Source organism: Physcomitrium patens, chromosome 15, assembly GCF_059467195.1.
Source record: "Physcomitrium patens ecotype Gransden chromosome 15, ASM5946719v1, whole genome shotgun sequence".
In the NCBI taxonomy this organism is placed as follows: Eukaryota; Viridiplantae; Streptophyta; class Bryopsida; order Funariales; family Funariaceae; genus Physcomitrium; species Physcomitrium patens.
This window is the reverse complement of record NC_143424.1, coordinates 9887267-9913462: the sequence shown is the minus strand read 5'-3', so window position 1 is coordinate 9913462 and position 26196 is coordinate 9887267. Positions and strand designations below refer to the sequence as shown.

The window sequence follows — 26196 nt, the reverse complement described above, 5'->3', positions numbered from 1 at the left end:
TGAAGAGTCCATGGTGGTAACCGTGTTGGGCTATGGCAATGGAAGATCCCTTGGCTTCTTTTCCAAAATGATATCCTCACCCCTACAATAAGGTTCTTGGATCTAACAGATAACCCTGGATAACATTCTAAACATCACTTTTATGAGAAAGAAGCCTTCTTTGTAGTCTTAGAGTGGTTAAAGAAAACAATAAGAAAATTATTTCAAAAAACCTATACACATGTACTAAAGTCAATTCTAAGTGATTTTAATTGTTTTTCAAGGTAGTTCATTTGCCCTTGTAACCAACAAATATAACAGTTGATAAATAATATGACCACATATAAATTTGGTTTATATTGGTACATTTGTATGAGCTTTTGAATATAATTGAAAGATATTATTTTAAACATGGCATGTTTTAAAAATTAAATTAACAAACAATTAGTCTTTATTTTAAGATTGTGGTTTTGAATACATTTTATTTACTTTGATTTTATTGCCTTAAGATCAAACATTAAAGAAACCTAAAAAGTCATTAATAAATTAATCATAAAGTGGCATGTGTATATGTGTATGTATATATACTAATATTTACATATTATTTTTGTTATTTTATATTTTGATCTTAAGTTTCTTTCAAAAATATCTTAATAATTTCTTATAGCTCTAACATGTCAAAAATACAAAGACTAACAACTAATGAATTAACAAAATCAAGTGAACATAGAGATTAGATTAGATTAGATTTAAAACAACACTATACACAAGATTAGGAATAAAATAATACTTAGATAGCTCCAAATCTTATACTAGTAATATTAAAGTAGTTCTAATAGAAACTTTTAAAAGATTATGGAAGGACTTTGATGACTATAAAACACAAAAGAAATTTTGTCAAGATTACATATGATCCTTAGATTATTCTAAAAGACAATAAAAAGTTTTAGATAATGCTAAATCTATTCCAAAATTAACAAAAAAATCTAACAAAGATTTTGGTAAGCTCCTCAATGCTCCAAATTACAATTTCTATTATTAATATACCTCTTCTTTTAGTAGCATTTTTGACAACAAGCTTCAATTACCAATTTCTATACATTCCACAAAACTTAAAGATTTGTTTGAAAGTCTTGCATAAACTCTTTTAAACATATTCTTAAATATTTCAAGACTAAAACTACTTAGTCTAAAGTTATGGTTGATATTTAAAAGAACATACTTTGTCTTGGGAAAGTCTATGTGATGACAAGGTTGTAACAACAAGGATGGTTAGTAAAATAACTTCAACAAACAAAACTTAAGTTTAGTAATTTTGAACTATATAATATGATATATAATAAGTACAAAAATAAAATTAAGAATCCTAACTTTCATAAAAATTACAGACTAATTACGCCCTTAAGTTTTGATATTCTTCTTTATTCTTTCTATATGTCGTTTGAGGAACCTTTAATTTTATTTTTAATTTTTTAAACATAAGATTTTTTAGATTTTATTATAAACATATTGATTTGGATTATAATGTAATAGTTTTAAAACTCATAAACTTTTATTGATAAATTAATTAATTTTTATAATGACCCTTTTATTTATTTGTTAGTATTATAACATATCTAATGGATAAAAACGTCTAAATAATAAGTTTAAAATAAAATAAACAAGTATTTATATTGAATAGAATCTATACTAAATATTAATTGAATAAATGTAAATGAATAAAAAGTGGATCTAAGCTTTGATAGTTCATTTTTTTGAATAAAATATTATAAATCTTATACATTAAATATTAATTAAACATTACAATAATAACACATGTAATGTTGTATTAAATTTTAAATATCATGTACAAGAAACATAAGATTTTTCTAGAAGATACACAATAGATTAATCAAATCTCTTGAAATGGGAATCTTGATATTTTTATTGTAGAATTAATTTTTTTGAAGGTAGTTGCTACAATTATTATTACTATTATTATTATTATTATTATTATTATTTTTTAACTAATAAATCTGTGTTATAATTAAGATAAACTCTGCCAATATCAAACAATGTTAGTCTCAAGCATCTTAAATTCAATCAAGGAGTTTGATATGATAGATTATATACTAGATATCCAATAATAGAATTCAATTTCTTTCCAAATTTTGGTGAAATGATCTATAGTTACTAAATTTAGCTTTACTACTGGAAGTTGAAAGATCTACAGTATAAAATAATAATAATAATAATAATGAGCACAATTTCGTTACAATAAAAAGTGGTTGAATTAAATTATTTGATTGATGCCTTTGAGGCTAGGCTCTTCTATATATATCACTAGATTAAGTAAAATTTCTCATAAAATTTCATGGATGCGGCTACTACTAATTTATGGTTATGTTGAAATCAATTCTTTTGGAATAAGCACATTATGACATATTTAAGCAGTACAAAGACGTGCAAGTCTCTGTATAAAGTCTTTAAGCTGGAAGAAATCTGAAGTGTCTGGTTCTTGTAGCAGGATAATAGTTTTTAATAAAATTAAACCTAAAGTTTTGACCATTGTTTAACATTTAAATTCATATAGTATTCCAATAAATTTAAATATACATAAACAAAATTGTAAATACATGTGTTTTTTAATAATTTGAAAACCCAAAAAAAAAATAAAAAAATGAAAAAATTTGGTACATATGAGTAAGTTACAAATAGAATATATATATATATATATATATATATATAGGTTATATTTGATTTTAAAAATTAAAGTTAAAAGGTAATTGCAGATGTATTTTAGAAGTCACATGTAAATGAGCTTTGCATAATGATCAGTTAGGGATAATTTCAATGGATTTATAGCTTTAGATTGAAACCTCTAATTAAATATTAAAACCCCAATTTTTAAATTTATTTCAAAATATAATTTCTGTGAATCAAGCACGAAATCCATCACCAGATGAAAAAGACACAAAACACAAAGTGTAGAAACTGGCAAACAAAACAAAACAAAAACAAAAGTTGAAATTCTTCATGTTGGAACCTGTTTGGGTTTGGGTTCATATTTCACATGCACTTGATTCTAACTGTCATTTATGCACCCAAACACACCCTAAAAACACCAATTAACTATGAGGTCAAGTTTTATCATGAATATACTACCTCCTATCATCACTTTTTGCAGAAAAAAGGTTAAAATAAAGTCTTTGCACGAGCAGTACACTACAGTAAAATTTGCACAGAATATTAAACTTCAGTCAATGAAGGACTGGAACAGTAGTACATTCACACACAGTAAAGTGTACTTGCAATCTACACAACTGGCTTGATGGTCCACACTAAAATTCTAGGGCTCACCAGTTTAGTTTTGTGGGGACCATTTTTTGTGGCTCATGTCAAGGGCATGGAGATTTGCAAAGAGCCTGAAACACCCCCCCACTTATCATAATACCCACTTAACATGTCTGGTTAACCTCGACCAAACCAACTCTTTTTAAAGGGAAAACTTTAAAATGAGAGCTAATCCATTTAATACTAGTAGAAACTTGTGTTGTTGGCCACAAAAAATATTTTATGAAAAATATTTATTGAAAATTGTGCTTGAGAACTTCCAAGCTCCATGCCTAGTGATTTTGCACTGCTACTCTCAGCAATCTGCAACAATAACATATAGATTTTAATCTATATTTGATCGAAAGTTAAGTTATTGTTTCACTTTTGCTTTACTTTTGATGAAAACAATGAGATATGTAGCCAATTAGAGATGGTTTTTGTTTCCTCTTGTTTATCCTCTTGGTTTATCCCTTTTGAGCTGCTTTATATAAGAGATGCCTCACTACTACAAATGTTTCTAAAGAGGTTTTCCATATAGGTAGAGAGAAACATAACTATATATATATATATATATATATAATCTATAATATATAACAACTTGGGTATAAGACCAAGAGACAATGAAGCCTTTTCATTGGTTGTGAACAAGGGAATGTGAGGAAGGTTGAGAACATGAAAGCAAATGAATGGAGGGCTTTCCAAAGCCTCATAGTTTGGAAGAGACTGCTCCTTAAAAGCTAATGCACCATTTCCATGCCCAACTACACGAGTTTCCACTGGTACTAAACAAAATTGCTTAATAAGTATGAAGTGGGTAGTACAAGGGACAAAGCCACCATCTGCTTTTCTGAGCATGAACTATGAGGTGAGTTCCACTTTGTCCTCAGTAATATTATTCAAATGGTTTAGTTTCAGCATCAAGAAATTCCAGTGTTGTCTGCTTTAAGATTGTTCTCTCAATCACCGCTCAGGTAAAATTGCCTCTACTAAAAAAGGCTTACTTCACCTTTTTCTGGAGTGAATTGTAAGACAACACCATTCTTCTAAGCTCTGCTCAAGTCTCCCCAAATTCCACTCTATAATTGACTTTCTTAATTTTAACAATAGTTATCAGTAAATAAATTGAACCATATACTATACACCACATGGCGGTCACCACCGGCCATAGGGTATGTACCGTGTGGACTGCACCCAGGACAAGAATAGTGTGCAGTTTTATGGGCCCCATTCAATCAAAGCCCAATGGGCGCGCCTGTTTAGTGGGGCACGGTGGAGATGCACTCACAGGACCACTGCAAACTGTGCTAAAAGTGGGCACAGGACAAGTATCACGTGTTGGATGGGAGAGATTGTGGAACTGATAGAGGTTCTCAAGATCGTTTTGAAGTGAAGACCAGTTTTGTGGATAAAAACTATGACTTTGTAATTGCATTATTGCAAACTAAAGCTGCAAAGGTGACCTGAGTCAAAGCAGACGCACCTGGATACATGTGCAAATTACAACTCTAGAAGATGTAATGGAGAGTAGCTAACTCCGAATATAACCGTGAAGAGAGTAACTGTAACCTATTCTGTAGCAAGGACACCATTACCAAAAGGTCTGTTGTATTATAAACTACCCGTTATGGGTGCATATACAAGTGGGTACAGAAATGTGTATCCACAGAGCCAAATGCTACCATCGAAGCTCTGTGAAAGGTGGTTGCGAGAACCTTCTAAGTATCAATTTAAACTCGGTTACAGTATTGTACATGGGGGTGCCAAGGGGGTTCCGCATGCGCAGGGTTGCACTAGCCTGCGCTACACTACCATTACTCTCCAGCAAAATTGATGTAATATTCATTACTGAAGCTGTCAACTCCAGGCAGGTTAACAGTGGCTACGCAGCTAGCCACTGTGAAGTCCAAGTCTGCACTTGACAATCTACTCATCACGATGCTAACTCACTACATGAAACAAACAAATCGGCAGGTTTCAATCCCACGAGTACAGGTGGCCAAGGATACATTGAATTATGTCCAAGTATGTCACAATTCCAATCAAGTTTTTATCATCGTCAGTCACCCAGATGTAACCCACCCGGTGGGTGAGAGCCTGAGCCATCACTGCAACCAGAGAGCTCCATGGCCGACACATATTGGGAGCCAATCTCCCTTTGGAATAAGAATAAGAAGGGCTGTGCAAGGAGCCAAATGGACCGGTGGGAGACTGTCCAATGCAGTCCTCATCTGAAGAAGACGACTCCTCACCGCTGTCAATGCTGTAAATTGTAGCGAGCGGGCCAACAGATGAGATACTATTTGAGGGAGAGGAAGGGAACGAAACCGGGCTGTCAGGATCTGACAAAAGAGATTCAGTGGCTTGTAAATGCTCCAGTTTCTCGCATATCCTGGACTCGACAAGCTGAACCAGGGAATTGGGAGGGCATTCACAATCCCGAGAGAAAGCCAGAAAGTCTCGCACAGAGAGGGTCGAGAGAGCTAAAGCTGCCTTTTCGTCACAGCTCTTCATGGTGAAGGGTGAGATTTCGCCAACAAGCTTAAGATCCTCCTCGTTTTCCCCGTCCGCTTCGACAACAGCCACGGCCGTCATCTCCCTAGCGGCTTGTTGTATCAAAGGTAATGCAGTGATTGCATCAGCGGTTGATTTCACAGACAGTACAGCCATATTGATGATCCCGAGTTGCTGGATGGTCATCATGGGGAGAGGCGAGAATAAGCCGATGCAACTTAATAGAAACTGGAGGATATCCTCTGGCGTTAGCCAACAATACTCTTGGCCTACATGGGGTGGAATTTTGGGGGAAAGAGATAGGTGAGAGCCCAAAGATTTCCCCTGCTTTGCGTTTAGAAATGTCTGAGGGACTACTCTCTTGGGCTTTGGCATGCTGTTGTAGCGAGCCAACCGGTTCAAGACGGACGGATCAATAGACACGACGAGGTGTTGTACACCATCGAATACGTGGGCCAAGGCGTCAAACAACCTGCAAAAACACAAACAGTGAGAAATGTCCAGAGAGTCCAACGCCAGCTGGCTCCCAACATAATCATACAATACTAGAGAATAAAAAGATTATTTGAAGGATTAGCTTAGCTACACGAGTGTGAACAAGCTCTTCTGTCCTAGTATGGGGCTCAAAATGCAAAATCGACAGAAAAGCAGAACTGTCGATTGTCCTAACTCTAACTTCAACAATGTGCCAAGATAAAGATGCACACAGCACAACATACCGGAGAATTCAATGATCCAAAGAAACTCTAAAATAAAATAAAATAAGATAAAAAGATAGAGGATTTGGGCACAAACTTGCTCTTGGAGTCCACATGCTGGACACTGCACGCACTATCCGGAACAATGGCTGAGACTGGAGTTCGAAGGGCAGCACCTTGATCCGCCAAGCTTTCATCACGAGCTAGAAAGCAGATGATGTCCACCATACCCAGCTTTCCCACACATCGCCACAAGCTTCCTTTCAAGCCCTGCACGAGAGGGATTCAGACCTATCGCCATGCAGAGCCAGATATGAAGAAGCAATGCAGTATTCTAAAAAAATCCACAAAAAATCATCCGATAACTGTGAATCATTGTAGGTACCTGTGAGCCATTACAACTGTGCCCATTGCCCAGGGTCTGATTAGACGTAACATGGCCAACAATCTCCGTTGCAGCACCCCGAGGTAGGGAAGCAGCTTCTTTGATAGGTTTCTCTGTCAAGGGGCAAAACTCGTCCCAAATGCTCAGCTCCGGGTCATGGCTGTTCTTGAGAGCTCTCAAGGCCTCTCCCACTGAGAGGTCCTTGCGGTACTTGTGCAGTGGAGGCTTGCCCACAGCAAGGTCGCCAGCAAGCCGAGCATGCAGGAAACCGGCCATACAACTCAAACCACTATTTCCGCTTCACCTGTGAGAAATGGATTCAACGCGCTGAATGAGCGCTTCTAGCCTCCCCAATCCCAGATAAATCTCCGTCACTCTACAGATTATTTCAGAATCCAGTGCTGCATTTGTTTAAAAAAGGTCACGCTGCTAGTGCTCTACACTGCGCAACAAAAACGAAATAAGAAGATCGAGGTGAGCCTTCAAATGCAGGGATTGCACCGAACCATACAAACTGGGCCCAAACCTCACAGATCGAGATTATTAAAGGATCTCACAGCAGAAAGTGAGGCATTCCACTTGCGGCATCCACGTCTAACTCGAGAACTGACGGACATCTTTCATCGGTTCTCATTATAGCACATTTCCCGAGAGTCTGGCTCTACAGCAGAACGCTGCTCCACTATTACTGGAGAAATCTACTAGAATCCAAGAATATTCTTATAGCACGGACAGAATTCTCTGGGATAGCTCGAATGATGCAGATTCCAAGAACTTCTGAGGTCACTCGCATGATCATGCTCTGCAACATCCTCCGTACCTTCACGCCGGCACTACTACGCAATCGATCCAACCGAATCTAAACCAAATTTGAAAAGCAGCAACAATACCTTCCCAATCTACCAGCCACACCAACTACCTTCCTCGGACATTCTCAACCAAAAAACCAATGAAACCTAAAAATACACAAAGAAACAAACAAAACAAAAAAAAACAACAAGGATCGAATGATAATAAGAATGACTCCAAAAACTCACGAAACCTCAACAACTCTCGCTCGAAGTCAACCACATCCAAGTACACAAACAAAAACCTCCTCTCTCTCCAACAACTGCACCCACCCAATCTAGTGCACACAGCACCACATGAAACGCTCACTCAATGCCGCCACAAACATCTCATAGAAGAGAAACGATGAAAAAGGGGGTGGGGACGCATCCAGGCAACTACCACCCCAACCAATATAGAAATTGCTGAAATGGACGAGGAAAAACCAGAACAGCGGCAATGAGAACACGTACCTCCGAGGGAATCACAGCCAGAGAAGAAAGAGAGAAAAAGAGAGAGATACGGTGAGCATTAGAGCGAGGTAGAGGTGGGAGCAGAGGGTGTAGGGGGTGGGGGGACCAGAGGGTGATGGGGGCGGGGCGGATAGTGTGGAAGAATTAGAAGAAGCAGAAGATGCAGAAGCAGGAGCAGATGATGGGGCGGCCTGCCAACTGGTGAAACTGTGGCACAGCCAAAACTGAGGTGCGGTCGGTCCCGTTCCGGGACTTCTCTGCTTATAGGGCAGTGTGGCCCCGTGGTCTTGGGCTTGGTTTAGCTGGGTTACGCTTGGCCGGCCTTGTGGCCCCACTTCGCTTCGTGGCGCTCGTGTTTCGCTGGGTTCGTGTTGCGAGCTGCCAACACACCACCCTCTTCGCTGGCTGCTTGGCTTTGCTGGCCTGCCTTTGCTCACGCCGACCTTCCCAGCTGGATTGCTCCTCCGCAAAGCATCCCTCCCTCCCTCCCTCCCTCACTACCACATTGGATTGCTCGCATTGCTTCCATCTCTGGTGTTGCTTTTTCTGACACACTCGCCACGCGGCTGCTCGATTCTCCTTCCCGCTGCGGACACAGATACCGCCCGCCTGCCTGCCTTCCACCCTTGTTGGGTTCGGTTTTGATCGCGCCTCCTCTCTTCCTTGCTCCCCCCCCCCCCCCCGAAATCCTTGCTCCCCCTCCCTTTGCCGAATTCGCCCACCGATGATCATTCTCTTCTTTTCTTCTATTTTTTCCCAACTTTCTGATGCCGCGCATGCTCCTTTTTCTTTTCTTTTCTTCTCTTTCTTTCTTTTTCTTTTTTTAAAATTATTTGTCTGGATGCTTCACACAGGCACAGGGTTCTCCCTTGAACATGTCCAAGGAGATGATGCCCCAACCTGGTCTTGGATGCTGCTCCCCCCCTCAAGCCTACATTTGGGGTAAAGGTGGCTGTTTTAGGGTTTGAATGGGTGTGTTTTAGTTCTCACTTTTTGAGAGGTTCCAAGCCTGTGGAGGTGGTGGTGGTGGTGGCCTTTGAGGAGGAGGGTGTGGAGTGTGGACTGGGATGTGGGGGCAGAGAGAAGGATGGGAAGAATAGGGGTGGGAGAATAGAAGATCTGAGAAAGTGAAAGAGAGAGAATACAGGAGTGTATGTGTGTATATGTGTTGCACATGTTGGTCTTAGGAAGGGTGGTAATGATGGGATTGTCTTGGCATTAGTGCCACACTTTGTGCCCCCAAATATGTACGCAAGCTGAAGACCTATGTTGACTTGGGGTGTTCCCAATTGAGATTCATATTTTTATTGAGATTTGGGTCAAGGAGGAATCCATTCCTTTGCTAGAATCTGTCAAGCTTAGCTGCTATTTTGTTGTGGCAATTTGAAATGTCAACGCTTTTGGTGCAATGGGTTGCCCTCTTTTGGTGGTTTTAGGGTCATGTTGCATCAGTGACATAATTTTGACCTAATTTCTCCACTTATGTTGATTTATTTTGTTTGGTGTCTTTGGTTTTCTCAGTTCACTGTTTGTTATTTTCACTCAATTAAATCTCCCTACTTGCTTAATTTTAAACATTGTTAAATATTGGTGTATTACATTTTCTTTCTTGCAGAATACAAACATGTATATATATATATATATATATATATATATACACACACACAAATGTGTTTATATAATGACAACAAAATGGGGAATGGTGTCATGTGAGTTTTAAAATTATATAAATGTTTGGTTTGTAACACAGACATCTTACTGATGTTTACATGTTTTTTATTAGGATAATTATATTTTCTGTTGTAAATATAAATATACATATATGTATTTTTATAATTATACCATTGCAATAAGATATATATATATATATATATATATACACACACCATTGCAAATATGTAAAGTTTGAAGTTTTAACTGTAATGATAAACATTCAAAACATCATGTGTAGATATATGGTTTTTTTGAACAGTGGATACAAAAACAACATTTTAATACCCTTTACACAAAGATAAGCTAACAATCATTGGGAACATGAATAAGGTCTGAAAGGCTCACTCTCAACCCACCATGGGTGAGCTATCTATGAACCCGAGTGTGAATACTTCCAGCAAAAGATATAATGTTTCATACATATACATGTACACATGTTGGTCTTTGGGTATACCTTTGTGAATCCTTCCTAATCCAAGAGGGGCAGCATGGAGCCCATTCCAACTCATGCAATGGCTCTACATACCCATGAAAGAAACTATCTCCATTGGGACCCACAACCCATAAGTGCAGTGTTTGTTGTTGCTGCTTCTCATGTCCTTGTGTCTCATGTCTTTTGGGACTTGCAGTTACTTGACTTCAGACCAGCCAGTAAAATTGTGGATTCACAATTGAGTCAAGGTACTTTTGTGTAATGGTATATATATACATATATATATATATATGATGTCACATATGATAGATCATAAGTGTCTATTTCAATAAATCAATCTTTAATAATAGTTTCATTATAATATGCAGCTTTTACCTTTAGAAATTTCTTCTACCTATTTAATTAAATATGTGATATTTTATTTAATTTTTTTGAAGATTCAAAACTAATTTTTTGATTGAATGAATATTTTGATAAAACAGAAAAAATGACTTTGTGTTGCAGTTTACTGTAGTTTTTGAATTTATATGTAAATGCGTGTATGGATCTGTATACACACACATATGTATATATTTATATATATATATATATATATATATATATATATATCACTTTCATTACTAAATAACCTAGTGTAAGTTGAAAAGAAAAGATTTAAATTCATTTTATAATAATTCAGATCATAAAAACTTCATGATAAACCCACAAATGTGTGTATATACATATATACATAAAAGAATAACCTCACAATTATTGAAAGAGGTATCTCTTTGAATTATTTCTATTCTTTTTGGAGATTTCATAAGAAACTCATTGCTATTACCAAAATTAAGATTTAAATAAGAAAATAAATACCTAAATGTGGAGATTGATTGAATCTTTAAAATCTTAGTAACCACAAATAATGACCTTTGAGTAAGAATTTTTTAAAATGAAATTTATAATTGAAAATTATTGTCTATGAAAGTTAGAAAATGATTTGATAAAATAATATTTTCTATCATTTATGCATATATAAAATCTAAAATCTAAAACAAAAATCCTAAATTATTGTCTTAATTTCAAATTTATACTACATATCAAGGTTAAAGACAAATTTTATTTTGAATTGTGTAGCTTCAACTTCCATGTTGTCTTTTCCTTTTTCTTTTTTTCCCAAAACCATGAGATGGTTAATTTTGTTATTAATATTGTTTTATTTTTACTCAAAGCAAGGTTTGGTCAAGGGACTAATTAATTATTTTTTTATTTTTTTTTATTTTTTTTTTCTTACACTTTTAGGTATTGGTTTTATCATATGACTTTATGATATAGGTTGTATACAGACAAGCTTACTGTTTACATGTGTATGAATATGTGTGTATAGTTTATTTTGCATAGAGTTTAAAGCACTGAAAAACCTGTAAAGCCTATCATGAAGGATTTTTTTTTTTTTTTTTTTTTTTTTTTTTCAGCATGACAAACATGCTATTCATGATGGTTTTGAACAGTTCATCTATTTGTTGTTTGTAATTGATAAACAATAATGCTTTGTGAGTAGAATAAAGTGTTAATATACCTTCATAAAGATGTCGCTCCAGGGACAGTCAATTTCTAATAGTGTTTGCATTATATTAGAGTTGATGATGAAACATAATAGAAAAAGAGTAATACAAAGCTTAAACTCACAGTATTGATGAGTAATATTTATTATTTGCTTCTTACAAAATATAAATTTTCAATACAAACAAATCTCATGAAAATTGTGACTCTTACTGCATGGTTTATTTTGAATTTTGAATTTCCCTGACATCAGTTTTCAGAAGAAGAAAAGAAAAAAGAAGGTAATTTCTGATGTGCATAATAATGTCAGACATCATTTAAAAAGTAGAAAACAGAAAATAATAATAATAATAATAAAATGGAATATGAGTATATTTTTTATCAACAATAGAAAATAATAATAATAATAATAATAATACATGGTTTGAATTTTTGGAGCCTCTTAAAAAAAAAACAAAGATTTGAAATGTGTGAAGACCTAATTATGTTGTATCAAATAAATCTCCATGTCAGGAATTCCATGTCGAATGTCATGATAGAGTTCTATTTATTTGTTTTTTGTAATTTGTCTGCTACACTTCTGTTTGACAAGTGGCACATGCTGACTTGGCATGCACAGCCACCCAGTCCCATCTCCTCATCCTTCCAGTACACATCCACGTGGACCCATTCCTCCTGCCAACTAAAGCCTGTCTAGAAAGAAAGTGGGTACCAACCAAACCGTTAACAAAAAAAAAAAACAAAATTATGTTATAGACATGTTGAGAGAAATTTGTTTCTGTTGGGTTTCTAGAATGCTCTTCAGACACATGAGTTAACGTACTGAATGTCAGCTAGGCACAAGTTTTGCACATGGTCTCTTGCACAGTATAAACAACTCAAACCATAGTATTATTCACACACACACACACACACACACATATATATATATATATATATAGAAATAAATCACTCTTCTAATTCTTCTTCAAGAGTTTCCTTAACAAGATGGAAAGACTTCAAGTTGCAACAAACAAACCTCATGACAAGGAAGTTGATGAGAGATGAAGTTCATTCATGGGATGTGTATGGCTTTTTAAAAATGACCAAGTTATAGGTTCTTCTTCTTGGTCTTCTTTTATATATATATATAAAAATATTTTCTGTGTGTTTTCTATCTAGAATCTTCACAGATTCAACTGAATTCACATTATTGTTCTATGTGCAGTATTGCACAGGATTGGGTTTTGTTTCATAAGGTGAGGTCTTAAAGCATTTATTTAAACAATCAACCTCTACATCTGAAACATTTAACCTCTTTCAAAAGTCCATATGGATAGATTGTTTCATAGTACAGCCTAACTCTTTTAATCTCTCACATCATCTCAACATCTGAGGTTTTTTCTTTTCTTTTTCAAGCATTCATCTACCACCCACTCCACACCTCTTGAATGAAATATGCAAAAGGTTTTATTTTATTTTTTGCTTTGTTAGGTAAGAGCTTGTCTTTTATCAGTTGTCTTCCCAAAGGTAACAACCATGTGTCCTTTTTCTATTTATTCATGACATATATATATATAATATATAAATTTATCCAGTTGGAAAATAAATATTAATGTTATATATATATATATATATTCCAACTGGATGCTTATCTGAGTGCTATTTCGGAAAGTTTGACATCTTTTTAAACACCATGATTTCTGGGGCCTTACCGAAAACTCTGGTTGAGATAACAATGAACGGTTTAAGAAAGCTGATTTGACAGCATCTTGTATGGATCTAACATTTCAGAATATCAATATCCGTTTTTCATCTCTCTATGATTATTAGAATGTGATGACATGCAAAGTTTATCCTAGACTTTATATTTTCAGCATCTGAATTATATCCATTTTTTACTTTTACTTCTTAGTTTTTGAATGTAGTTCTACAAATCATTACGTAGTCTTTGCATTTGTAACGTCAAAGCCACCAAACACATTTACCAAACATTAAAGATCCAGATTCTACTTTTTCTTTCTTTTTTGTTTCAAAAGGGAATTATTTCTAACAAAAAATCGTCGTGCACATTGGAATACTTCCTATCAAATAATAACACTGGCATGGGAAAAAGTAGCTTGTTTACATCACCAAGCAGGAACGAAATTGGTTTCGCTGATGATATCTCTTGAGTTGCTCATTCCTTTTCTTATGTTCTTTTCTTCCTTTTGTTTGCCCATTCAGGAGAGAATTGAACTTTACAGTGGTTAACGACACAGTACCATCCTTTCATTCATAGAATAACCTGCTATTCATCAAACTGCTATTTCTGGCCACTCCTCCTGATAGGCTGAACGACCGTGTGGTACTGTACTAATTATACATAATAAAAAAATGAAAGAAAAAATGAAAAGGAACTCTATATGGATGTTTGAATGCATGCACGATCATGGCATGCTAGCTGTTCGATTGCTTTGTGTCAACAGGTTCTGGACCACCGCCCCTCCATCTCCATATACGAAGTCCTTGGTCCTTGTTTTGAATCATAAACTGACCAATGGAATGTTGAATCCTCATTCTTCCTTAAGGTGATGTGGCAATGGATTTCGGTTTTTGGGGTGTGCCGGGGATGACTCATCCACGGTATTGCACTACTACCAGTCCTGGAAAGCTCATTGGATTTCTGTTTTTGGTCCGTGATTGAATTGTACTCGGCCTGGATAGCTCCAACTCTCTGCGAGCTGTCGAGTTTGCGCCTGACAATTGTCTTGTGTGCTCTCGACTGGTTGATGTGGAATAGGGCAAATGGGTGGATTTGATGGCAGTCGGGGTCATCCTGTCCCACCCCCATACGACACAAGAACCTTGGAGTAATGCAGATTTGGAGCGTGAGAGTTGATCACTGAAGATGCCAAGCTTGAATGACCGAGCTTTGAACACGGCCTTTTTATGAGGTGCAGTACAGGATCCTTCACGACAGGAGAGTGCATATGGGGACAGATTTTGGAATCCGTACCAGGTGATCTTCACTCGCGGAAAACCTTCTCGTAGAAAAATGCGATTTTCTCTTTTGACCCCACTCCAAATTGAGGTTGGTGGGAGAATGCAAGTTGTAGTGAGGTACTGCCCAGCCAACAACGGCCCAGGTGCACCCATTTTAGTAAAAGAGTCCAGCTTGTACTTGTGTATGAAAGAAAGTTTGACATCTGAAGAAATTAGTTAGTCCGTTCAACGCTTTACTCATCAGAGGTACCAAGTTGCTATAAACAAATACTGGTGTTTTGAGGGGAAAAAGGTTAAAGAATTGAGAGATACATCAGAATCAATCAAGAGTAAACAATGAGTTGAACCTTCACATGGATAGATGTAGGGCCAGGCAAAACACCACCTACAATGACCTCAAGAATTCCTAGTATGATTGAATACCAGACTTCTCGAGGTGTCCCAGAATAATACTATAATACCTTTGGTTTATATTAACAACACATTATCACATGTACCTCAAAATCCTTTAAATCTCTGTTGTCTACAGACTAGACAAGGACACAAATCAGTTTTGTGGCAAAAATCTATCATATGACAGTTATGACCACCTAAAAGCTAAAGAAAGGTCAATCTAGCGGACCTGGTTTATCGCTAGCCTAACACTGCTGTTTGTCCCAAGGTTAAGCCCTCATTCAGTGTCGAAGATTCTTATCGACTGTCCTATGTCATTGAAGCAGATGGAGTCAAAAACCAAGAAGATTTCTGATCTTCCTCTATCTGGGTCACATACAAAGAGTAGGAAGATTGGAAGGAAATCAATGTCCAAGCACAATAACATACTCGGACAAATCGCATCCAAAAATCACAGACGCAGCAGCCCGCTTCACTTGGACATAAGGAAATACTCGTCGAAAGAGTAAGACAAAGGAAGGCTATCACCGCTCCAGGTACCTGTTCTTTTGAGGATGGAGGATAGTGATTTGATCAATCTCGATACGGGCATAAGAGAAATCCAGGTTCATGCCGCACAGCGCTGAGATGACTTTCCTCAGAAAAATCCTGCTATCTGACTTTCACAGCACCCCAAGTGGATCCATTTCGGTCGAAGGAGGACATTGTTCTCCCATACCCGTTGACCTCCACCTTTCCCTTCGCAGACGCAGCAGTGGTACACAGGATACATCGCATGGGAGCTGGATCAGGTGAACTATTGTATTCTAATCCATAAGCAGAGTCGTTCATATTGGATCCTGACCGTCGCAAACCTTCGGATTCATCTGAAGGTAGAATCCCCGAAGTGTCATTCAGACAGGTTTCGTGATAAGCGTGAGTGCAGAAGAAGGCCACAACAGCCACGTTTTGAAGTGCCACGGGATCGAAACAAATGCAACAACGTCCACTGCCTCCATAATTAGTGGGCATCCGGCCACCCTTACCACCAGCCTTGTTTGTTCTACTCAAACTTGCAGCACTGACTTTCACAATCTCTCCTCCGTTAGAATCAGACTCATCAGGCTTCTCCATGTCGTATTCTGAACCACCAACTCGGACAGCGTGACGGGCCTCATCATAGTATCGCACGAGCAAGTCGACACAATCTGCCTGTTTCCATGAAATAGTAGTTGGATGAGAATCGGCCATCACGAAACTGATTAAACAGACGCAGAGACTGAGAAGAAGAGAAAGGATAATAACAAACCTTCAAAATGTCGTTGCAGCCTGCACGAAGCGAAGTTTCGGTTCTGTAGTCGGCGATGATTTTCACAAGCCGATCACGCAATCTACAAAAGTTCACGAGTTAACCTTGAAATTTAAATCAGAATTGCAAAAGGTAAGGTCAAATAAGGTCAAGAAGCTTTAGGAGCCTATACTTGGGAATATCAATTTCACATCATACTTATTAAATGACTAAGTACAAATACATTGGAAGTTAAAACAAGGATGAAGGCTAGCACAAACCGAGGAATGGACATTCCAGCTGGAACCCTATTCACAAGATGCAGAGGATCGATGTGGCCCACTGTGTGCTCAAGCAATGAACCCACCTGCCACAAGATCACATTTCTTTGAACGGAAAGAGAAAAGAAAGATCGACTCTGCACATGATGATGTTGAGTCTAATAAGGAGCCTTGATACTCGGAATTATTTACTTACAAATAATCTCCTAAAAGAAAAATATTCTCCATCTCCACTCCATACTGTAGTTAAGAAAAAAGAGTCGTTTTCTAAGGCATGACATGAAGACAACGGTAATGGTGGTGCCAAAAATCGGATTCTGAAGACAAATCCAAAAAAGAAAAGAAAGGACAATAAACGAAAAGAGAGAAAAGGCTATAGAACCATGTCAGGAATGTGCATGCTTTGAGTAATAAGCTCCTCCCACAACTCGTCATCGGCTTGAGACTGAACGAAGCTTACAGCCTGTGCGACAGACAGTTGCAGGATCAGAGCAGTATTATAAATTTTCAGCAGGGTTAACCCCAAACTCAAGGAACAATCCACTTACAAACCAATTTCCAAACGCTTACGATGATTGTTGTTGAGATGACTGGCCAAACAAGGTATTGATTAAGACAATTTTTTTTTCCACTGCGCATGTCAGACACAAAATACCTGCTGTATGTCCTTCAGTTCGTTTATTATCAGACCCAATGCTTCCCGACTGTTGCCCATTCGTCCAAGAATGAAAACTCTTTCTCTGGTTAAGCCCCTTTTGGTACAGACTTCATATGCCTGCAATCAAAAATGTAAAGATAAAAATGAAGGCAATATAACTAAAACACTCAGCTGGAAAGCATACTCCTCCAAAGCTACGTGATGACAGAATGATAAAAAAAAATAAAAATTGTGACAAATATATGTGCATCCCTCAAACAGGCTACCTTGTCAAGACTATAATAATGGCTGCTTCGCAAAAATGGAAGTAACAATCGCGGTTCATAATCTGCATATAGTTCAACCTGCAAAAAACATAAGGCGTAAGAAATTCAACAAGGAAATCTTGATGGTCACTGTGAACAGGGGTTAGCAGTGCTTCATTCAGCGGGATCGATTGCTTAAAGAAGACAGTAAACCTAGACACTGTACGGCATGTCCGTGCAAGTGAAATGGCAAGAACCTGTAAACCATGGTACTCTTTGGCTGCAGTTGGGTCTTTCTCAAACAAGCTGTGAAGATACAGGTGCAGATATTCCCTCAATTTGTCCTTTACATCCTCTTTCTGAAGCTGAGACACAACCTCAGTAGCATCGATACTATCACTCTGGTTGATCAACATTTGGACTGCTCGCTTTCCGTTCAGTTCCATTAAAGGAACCACCTGCAGCATTTTAATGAATTCATAAGACACAGGATCTACATAAACTCCTTCCCAGTTCCTTGACATGATTAAATCACGTTTAAAAACTACAAACCTCTCATGGTGGACCAGTTTAGACAAATGCACCCAAAAGCAAAAATAAAATACAGAGCACCTTGAAGGCGGGCAAATCGCAGAGTGAAGAATAACGAAAGCTGTAATATCAAAAGTGTATCATGGTTGGATCAATCATGTAGCCCTGCAAACCGGCACTCTAGGCATACGAAAAAGAGTTACAAGTAGCGTACCTTATCATGTATGGAACTAAGTAGATTGTGCTGCTCAATGAACTCAAACACAAAGGGCTTTTGCAGCTGCATCGACCAACAGCAAGCAGTCAGTAGTTAACAAACAATTAATACAGCCATACGAGGACATCAGATGAAAATGAAGACTAAATTTTAAAATTCAGATGTGATACAACTCGACAAAAAAAAAAAAAAAAAAAAAAAAAAAAAAAAAAAAAAAAAAAAAAAAAAAAAAAAAAAAAAAAACACACACAGAAGTCAAACAGTAGCATACACAAAATGGACATGTGTTTGAACACAAAACTAAAATCATAGCATGTACCTCTACATAGATGGCCAGAGCTTTGGCATACTGCTTCTCAAGCACATAAAGCTCAGCCAAAACCTGTAAATAGCAGACCAGATAAATCACAAGGAAACATAAAGTAAGAACACCTTTGAAACAAAAATAAGAATAAATCACATCGACACTAAAAGAACCGCACTACATGATCAGTTGACAACTTTGGGTCACAGTACATGACGAGGCTATTCTGAATTACTTTTCTGGTATGCATCAGTATGAATTGCACCACATTCCAATGCCAGCATGAGGGTACACTTCATGGGACCTATGATTTCTGCGTATTCTAACAGCATTTAGATATCTATTAAGCAATAAAAGTGCCAATAAAGATGCACAATACGAGCACTAAGCAATCACCTCTTTCAAAGTCAGTGACTTTGAGCCAGTGCTGATTTGTAGTTGAACAGGCGCAATTATAGTTGGAACGGAAAATATAGTAGACGGCCATGTTTTGATTGTGGTGAGCAAGTGGTCGTGATATGCTGGGTTGGTGACTAGTGAATTCAGCACCAACTACAGAAATATCATAAAAAGCATTATAAGTATAAGGACAACTGACTAGCTTTTGTAAACTAACATATTCAAAGCACTGAAAACTTTAGCAAAAGGACATGAAGTGCACTTTTTTGCAAAGCCATAAAAGTACAACACTTCTAAGTCATTGCCAATGCTAGACCAACACAGTATATTAAAGATGAAGTGCTATATTGTCAAGATCATCAGCAGACATGCTTGAGACAAGTGGGTGGTGAGCTGAAGAAAATGCAAACCTCATACACCGTGTCCCGAAGCTGTGGATTGGATGTTGGTATATAAGGAGCCAAACTAGGCAACTGCCGCAAGTGTGCAAAATGAAAAACCCACCTATTTTCACAAGCTCAACGTGACGCCTTAGTAACTAATATGTAGTAGAAACGAAGACACTACTAGTCCCAGTTACAGCGCTCATCAGAACGAACATAGATACCTAGGCACACTACTTTCGGATGAATTTAAAAAACGTTGAATCTGACTAGATCCCTATCTTTCTCAATGGCATGTGAGACTCAAGAGATAATAGATCACACAGAACAAAATTAACTCCTCGGTTGATTGAACAGAAATAATGGTAGGAGTGCTAAATAGTTATTACAAATTGATCAGCCTGTAAGAGAACCCTGATAAATTGCACTTAGTATGCGTCAGACCTGGACGATAGCAAGCTATACTAACCTCTCCCAGGCGGATGCAGAGCCTCGCAGTAGTTTAGGACAAAGCTCTGCAGCTTTATCGTACTGGCGTTCCAGGAGTAGATGGTCGAGGTATCTAGAGCCCACCTGACACAAGTTCCCACTAAACAGCATAAAAAGCGGTGTTTTACTCCTCGTACAAAGAACAGTCCTAAACTCTACATACACGAAAGTCACTGTAAAATGAGTTGAAAATGAACCACTCTAGCTAACAACAGTTGACATCTAAGACTCATCACATAGATTACTCTCATTCAACAGCGATTCAGGAAACATACGCTAAAGACAAGATCACGAGCTATTCATGCATGAACAGTGTGATGCAAAATATTAAGACAACAGCAGAAGAACATTCACAAAGTTTGAAACATAAGAATTCATCGTTTACAAATTGGTCAGCACCCAGCATCATCAAACACTGGAGAACATTGTATACCTCCTCCAACAGCTCCGCTTTCGCATTCCCTTCCTCTACAGCAGCCAAAGCCTTCTCGTAATAGCCATGTTGAAGTAGCCACTTCACATGATCATCTGCATCCCTGTAGGTCGCGTTTGTTTTAGAGCCAATTGTCCACTCCTCGCCTCAACATCTTAGGACTTCAAGACTAATCTCTAACAATTGTATCATCAGAGGAACAGTATCAGCTACGCCAATATCTCTTCGAGAACCCGTAGGATGATAACCACATACCACACGTTTCGGAAACCCTGTGCATTCTAGCACCGAAAACCATCACAGTGCGTCACACAAACCTGGGCCTCGCAAGTACGACGTCTTTTGGAGACACGATATAGTATAGTGACTCGTCACCAGCTGCCCACTGGCCTGCCGCTCCACCACTCACTGAAATCAGGATACATGCACAATCAGATGCTCAGCATTCCATAATCAGATCTTCATCATCAATCCAAAGGAATTGACTGATACAACATGAGTAAATCAAAATAAAATACATCCTAAATCGTACTCACACAGCTCCAGCCTCACAGTTACTACTTTGGCACAATCATCCTGGAAAAGTTGTGAGACAAACGCACCAATAAAAGGAGCATGAGCAAGGACGTAGTCTTTAGCTTTGTAATGCTCATAGCCATGAATAGAAAGTGCATCCGTCGCCAACTCCTCATTCTGCCTTGTTACTATCCGTACTTCTGGCCGTTGTGCATGTCCCTGCAATATACAACAGAAGTGATAGAAGATAAGAGAACATTTCCAAAATCAATGTGTACGAGCGATATTGAGAATGGACCAATCAATATGTCTCGAAGGAGCAGTATTCCACTCGAAAACAGAACACTTACAAATCTATCCAGAAAACCTAAAGAATCGCTGAGATTCCAATACCTGGGATGGAAATGCCGTCGATAGGGGCTCAGCTTCATTATCCTCTTTATCTGGGAGGTAAGCAAGAACCACGAGTTGATCTCCAAATGGTGCAAGTCCCGACACGTAATAGTCTGTTTGCAAAGTTGTCCGTATTTCGACATACTTTGTACCTGGGCCTAAGGTTCCTGCCAAGCCATCCCAGCCTCGAGTTCTGACGACTGCAATCTTGATGCAATCAGCCCAACCTATAAGTAGCACTGTATCATCCTGCAAGAGAAAGAAGAGTAATACAAATTGATATGAAAGATTGGTAGAAATGATGAGGTCAGCAAATGCTTGGTTAGTGCAATCCATTGATGAAAAAAGATTAATCTTATTCACTGCAAGTGAAACGTGCTGAAAAATGACCTGCCAAACAAGAGTAGGACGTGAGAGATTGGCACGCGGCGATCGCTCTATGAAGGTTATACGCTGATGTGAGGCTGTGTCATATACTTTTACGCCAGCATCATTGGTCCAGGCAATGAGACTTGTCCGCCACTTGATAACATGCACAGTCCCTTCACCTGAGTGCAGGATCTAGCACATACAATGCATACATCACCATTCTATTTCTTTTGCCTTCCGTCGCCAAATGCAATGCTGATGACACTACACTACTTGATTGTAAGAAAGTATTGAAAAACTATGGTGCATATGATCTTTATCACTACAGAGAGAAAGGCAGTGAAGTGTGAAATCTCGAAGTGACATTGATGTTGTACCTGCTCCCTGTAGCCTAGCCAGCCTTTGCTGAGAAAGAGGAGCTGTCCAGCAAGTCCTCCTAAAGCAAATTGCTTCGAGCTTTTACGAGCATATTCTGGATCTAGTGCAATGGCCTTCACAGGCCGATGATACTCAAACTTTTCTCTTTCATCCGAATACAGACTGCTGATGACGACAGTACCGTCGTCGGAGCAGCTCCCAACATATTCTCCATCTGAGTCAAAACTCACCTCATTCACTGTCGCTGTGTGCACTCGAAATTCTCTTATCTGTAAAGCGACAGTCTGCACTTAGTGCTTTCACCAGAACCGAAACTCTTCAAGCAAGCTGTTCGAAAACTGTGATGAAACAAATAAAGAATCTCTGAAGAGCAAGTAAGCATACAAAGACAGGGGCGAATTTTAAACCTGGTTGCCCTGAAAATCCAACAAATGCACAGTGCCATCATGCGTTCCAAGAGCGATCATCCGTTCTCCGACAGTGAGGCATGCTGCGGCATCCGACGAAAGCAGCGATGGCAAACTCCCTCCCAGCCGCTGATACTTGAGCCGGGGTTCCTCCTCTTCTCCCTCTCCCTCATCGTCATCGTCCCTGGAATCGTCGTCACCAAGCTCGTCGTCCCCCTCCCCTCCATCCTGCACAGGGCTTGGCCTGGTAGGCAGGAGCGACGCCTCGATTTTACTGGACACCGCCATCGCCTCTCTCTCAAACCCGCTCCTCCCAATCCTCCACAACCTCAAATTCAATTCCAACCCGCTCGGCCTCTTCTCATCCCTACGCACTAATTAAAAACCTCGAACACTATCGCAACTGGACACCTCAATCAAAACATGAGTTCCCACCGTAGGCCATACAAACTCAGATTTCTCTACATCAATGAAACGCCCGTGCTTGAAATTCACAACCTAAACCTCAATCTCACAAAAAGGTGTTCCGCAGCTCACTCTCGAGAGTCGTGAGATCAATGCAAAGGGATTTCTGCCAGAGACATTGCAGGAGAGATTTGTTTGGTTGAGCAGGAAATTGAAGGAACGGGATAAAGCAGAGGATGTCGCTACAAGAGAGAGTAAGCATTCAAACGAAACACGAGATTAGAGGGCGAGACGGGAGGAAAGCAGCCAGAATGTCCCGAAGGGGGAAAACTCTAAACCAGGTGTGAAACGGGGTATGAGATGTGTGTTGTCCGCCATGGCCAGCCAGGCTGCCACTCCCGCTACATGGCACTCTCCCTTCTCTTTCGGCCCCACTTCCTTTCACTTTCCCTCCCCCCCATTACTTTAACTTTCTCAGCATCCACTTTTTCTTTGGTTCATAGACTTGCAAATTAAATTCATATTTGAACACGTTGAGAGAGGTTAATTGTTGCAGTGATAGTATCAGTGTATGTGTGTGTACAATCTTTTCTTCTCCTCTTCTCTAGTGAAGATAACTAAACGAATTAGCCACTTAGAACTTTTCAATAATTTCTGAGCAGTAGGACTGGAGGAAATTACAGCTTGGAGCTATTGTCTCAAGTTGGGATTATAAATCTAGAATGTTTTAATCGAAATTCTTTTTGTTGCATTCTTAGCTAGGATGATCGAGGCATGAGAGCTAAATATTAAAACACGGATAGTATGATATTAGTTAATAATAGCACGGCTAAATTATATCATGTATGCTCACCGTTATTTGAGATGATAATCTTGCAAACTTCTTTATACTTATGATTTTTTTAATTTTTAAGACAGCTTCAAAATAGGATTTTCATACCACGTATAATTACCAAGCAGAGAAAATTCAAATGTAATGTATTAATTTATTTATTTACATGTAGGCAATTAACTTTTAATTGTATACTGGTGGAATAAACTAAAGTCCAAAAGGTTTATCATTTGTCTTGTGTGTTTTCTTTCATTTTTTTCATTTTTTAAATAATACATACATACATACATACATACGTATTTGATGGTAAATATAAAAGAAAAATAGATTGGTGAATAATAACAGTATAAATTATAAATTTATTTTAATAAACATGATTTGCTTATAATCATAACATTTCATGACCTTTGACACACTTTGTTTTCTACACAACATCTATATATATATATATATATATATTACAAATATCTTGCTATCTTGTCAATACAAAAAAAAATCTGTTGACTACTCCTAACATTTATATTGGTTACATTATAATTCTTAAGAAAAATTCAATCAATCCATGCATTCAAATAGTTATTGTTTCGTCACAATTTTCTAGATTTTATTCTTCAAAAAAATGTAAGTAAAATACTCAATGTGTAAATCAATCAAACCTTGCTTGAACAAAGTTCTGCATTCATAAAAATTAAATTACCATCATTTTTTAAAAGTATACATCGTTAGTTTAATTTTTCCATCACCAAATAATGCTATGTCTCGCTACTTGTTTCACTATCTTAATTTTTTTAATAATATGAAAAAATTAATAATAAAAGACATTTTGAAGGATGTTAATCTCTTTGAAAGGGAATGAATTTCAAAGAATATGATATAAACTGTTCTTAAAACATGAATTTAAAACACTGTTACTAACAATGTACTGATTTTCTTAAATTTTTAATTTAAAGCACTGATGAACTGTATTTTTAAAAGTAAATTAAAATGCATAGACAAATTGTAATGCATAAAATTAAATTACATCAACATTTTTTCAAGAAAATATTTAAATGTGCATATATAGAAGTTTTATTTTATAATTTTGTCGGTAACAAATTCATAAGATAAGTATTTATATGTGTTTATGTTTCTTTTGACTCTACATATGAATATACACACACTAAACAATCATTTTTTTATTTCATTATCTTGCAATAATTTTGATAAAAAAATTAAATAATACAAAATATCTATTGTAATATATTTAAGAAATTAGTGAAACATAAATCTATAAATACTTATTATTTTAAAGCTATATAAATATAAATATATATATATATATATATATATATCATAGAAATATAAAAAAAACTATAAAATCCCAAAAAATAAGATTCGTGATATTTTTTGTTTTATTTTTACATATTTGATTTACTATTAATTATTTTTAGTAATCATTTTGGTATTATTTTTATTTAATAATAATAATTATTTTAATAAATAAATATATGTGGAGTATCAATAATAGATGTTTGTGTAAGTATTTGTTGCATTCTATAGATTATAATTTGTAATTATATTATTTATTATCATACATCAATGGTTTAGTTTAGCATATTATTTTATAAATAAAACATAACTCATAATGTTAGAAGTCATTAAAACCAAAAATATAACTATAATTGTTCATAAATAAATGAATTTTTTATGATAATTTTTTTGAAAGAAAACTATGATAAAATAATGATGTCATTTTTTTATTAAAAAAATATCAAATTATATATATATATATATATATATATATATATAGTCTTTGAACTATCACTAAATTCAATAACTTGGTTTTGAATCAAAATTTCTTTAAAAATAAGAAAATTTAAAATTTCCTATGTTTGATTAAATATAGCTAGATTATACCATATTGATGTAAATGCTATTCTATCTCTTAATTATAATCATAAGAACAAGATTAATAACTCTTCTAATTCCAAAGATGAAGATTAGCGAATACTAGCTTTTCTAAGACTAGAAAGAAGAATGGACATGAAGAAAATATTAGCAAGAAGAAAAATTGAAATTTTTATCCTATAATGTGTAGCTATTGATTGACTATAGCAAAACCCTCTTATTACATAATTGCATACATAATATTATATTTACAAACTCTATATAAGAGAGTCTAAGATTTTAGATGATTTCTTTGGCTAAAAGTTAGATTTTGTATTTTACAAGCATCAATTCATTATATTTTAGATTCCAATAGAACAAAAGTTGATGGTATTTGTATACTTATTGCACTAAATTTTGTACAATTAATCAAGAATGTAAACTCACTTATGAACGATAGAGCCTAATGGATTATTTTCAAAAATTTCATAAGTCAAAATATTGATAGTTTTTTTTTTTTTTTTTTTTTTTTTTTTGCATTTAAAAAATATAAAGTATAAAAATCATGTATAAATTGGTCTCAAGTCTA

General features: G+C 36.7%; 3 protein-coding genes and 1 long non-coding RNA gene across 6 annotated transcripts; 1 reads left to right on the top strand and 3 right to left on the bottom strand.

The window, feature by feature from the left end:
• Positions 1–4882: 4882 nt before the first annotated feature.
• LOC112292870 (CBS domain-containing protein CBSX5) lies at positions 4883–8411 on the bottom strand. Of its 3 annotated transcripts, none has more exons than XM_024541788.3 (4): positions 8190–8411; positions 6889–7330; positions 6601–6773; positions 4883–6277 (listed from the first exon to the last, which is right to left on the bottom strand). In XM_024541788.3, the coding sequence occupies exons 2-4, from the start codon at positions 7162–7164 to the stop codon at positions 5269–5271; spliced, it is 1458 nt and encodes a 485-aa protein (XP_024397556.1). In that variant the 5' UTR covers positions 7165–7330; positions 8190–8411; the 3' UTR covers positions 4883–5268. The 3 variants fall into 3 exon arrangements, with proteins under 3 accessions (XP_024397556.1, XP_024397558.1, XP_024397557.1); XM_024541790.3 differs by having other exon boundaries at positions 6889–7192; positions 8190–8410; XM_024541789.3 differs by lacking the exon at positions 8190–8411 and adding an exon at positions 8010–8155.
• Positions 8412–11615: 3204 nt separating this feature from the next.
• LOC141046275 (uncharacterized) lies at positions 11616–13899 on the top strand. Its single transcript, XR_016506681.1, has 3 exons — positions 11616–12158; positions 12497–12581; positions 12865–13899. It is a non-coding gene; the product is annotated as an uncharacterized LOC141046275 (long non-coding RNA).
• Positions 13900–13907: 8 nt separating this feature from the next.
• On the bottom strand, positions 13908–14994 carry LOC141046274 (uncharacterized). Its single transcript, XM_073539190.2, has 2 exons — positions 14855–14994; positions 13908–14674 (listed from the first exon to the last, which is right to left on the bottom strand). The coding sequence occupies exons 1-2, from the start codon at positions 14992–14994 to the stop codon at positions 14473–14475; spliced, it is 342 nt and encodes a 113-aa protein (XP_073395291.1). The 3' UTR covers positions 13908–14472.
• A 294-nt stretch (positions 14995–15288) lies between these two features.
• Positions 15289–23200, bottom strand: LOC112292481 (vacuolar protein sorting-associated protein 41 homolog). Its single transcript, XM_024541017.3, has 19 exons — positions 22505–23200; positions 22097–22366; positions 21741–21911; positions 21351–21599; positions 21044–21176; positions 20759–20849; positions 20442–20544; positions 19989–20092; positions 19547–19640; positions 19134–19289; positions 18753–18815; positions 18431–18496; positions 17943–18143; positions 17707–17784; positions 17438–17557; positions 17165–17245; positions 16783–16868; positions 16523–16604; positions 15289–16425 (listed from the first exon to the last, which is right to left on the bottom strand). The coding sequence occupies exons 1-19, from the start codon at positions 22790–22792 to the stop codon at positions 15886–15888; spliced, it is 2976 nt and encodes a 991-aa protein (XP_024396785.1). The 5' UTR covers positions 22793–23200; the 3' UTR covers positions 15289–15885.
• Positions 23201–26196: the final 2996 nt, after the last annotated feature.

Excerpts from the sequence above, each read along its gene's own strand:
- LOC112292870 (XM_024541788.3), bottom strand. The coding sequence starts at position 7,164 with ATGGCCGGTTTCCTGCATGCTCGGCTTGCTGGCGACCTTGCTGTGGGC. Across the intron at positions 6,774-6,888 it reads ACAGTTGTAATGGCTCACAG|GGCTTGAAAGGAAGCTTGTG; the intron begins GTACCTACAATG and ends CCTCTCGTGCAG. Across the intron at positions 6,278-6,600 it reads CATGTGGACTCCAAGAGCAA|GTTGTTTGACGCCTTGGCCC; the intron begins GTTTGTGCCCAA and ends GTGTTTTTGCAG.
- LOC141046274 (XM_073539190.2), bottom strand. The coding sequence starts at position 14,994 with ATGGGTGCACCTGGGCCGTTGTTGGCTGGGCAGTACCTCACTACAACT. Across the intron at positions 14,675-14,854 it reads CCGCGAGTGAAGATCACCTG|GATGACCCCGACTGCCATCA; the intron begins GTACGGATTCCA and ends GGGGTGGGACAG.
- LOC112292481 (XM_024541017.3), bottom strand. The coding sequence starts at position 22,792 with ATGGCGGTGTCCAGTAAAATCGAGGCGTCGCTCCTGCCTACCAGGCCA. Across the intron at positions 17,785-17,942 it reads AAGAGTACCATGGTTTACAG|GTTGAACTATATGCAGATTA; the intron begins GTTCTTGCCATT and ends TGTTTTTTGCAG. Across the intron at positions 16,869-17,164 it reads GCATGCACATTCCTGACATG|GTGGGTTCATTGCTTGAGCA; the intron begins GTTCTATAGCCT and ends ATCTTGTGGCAG.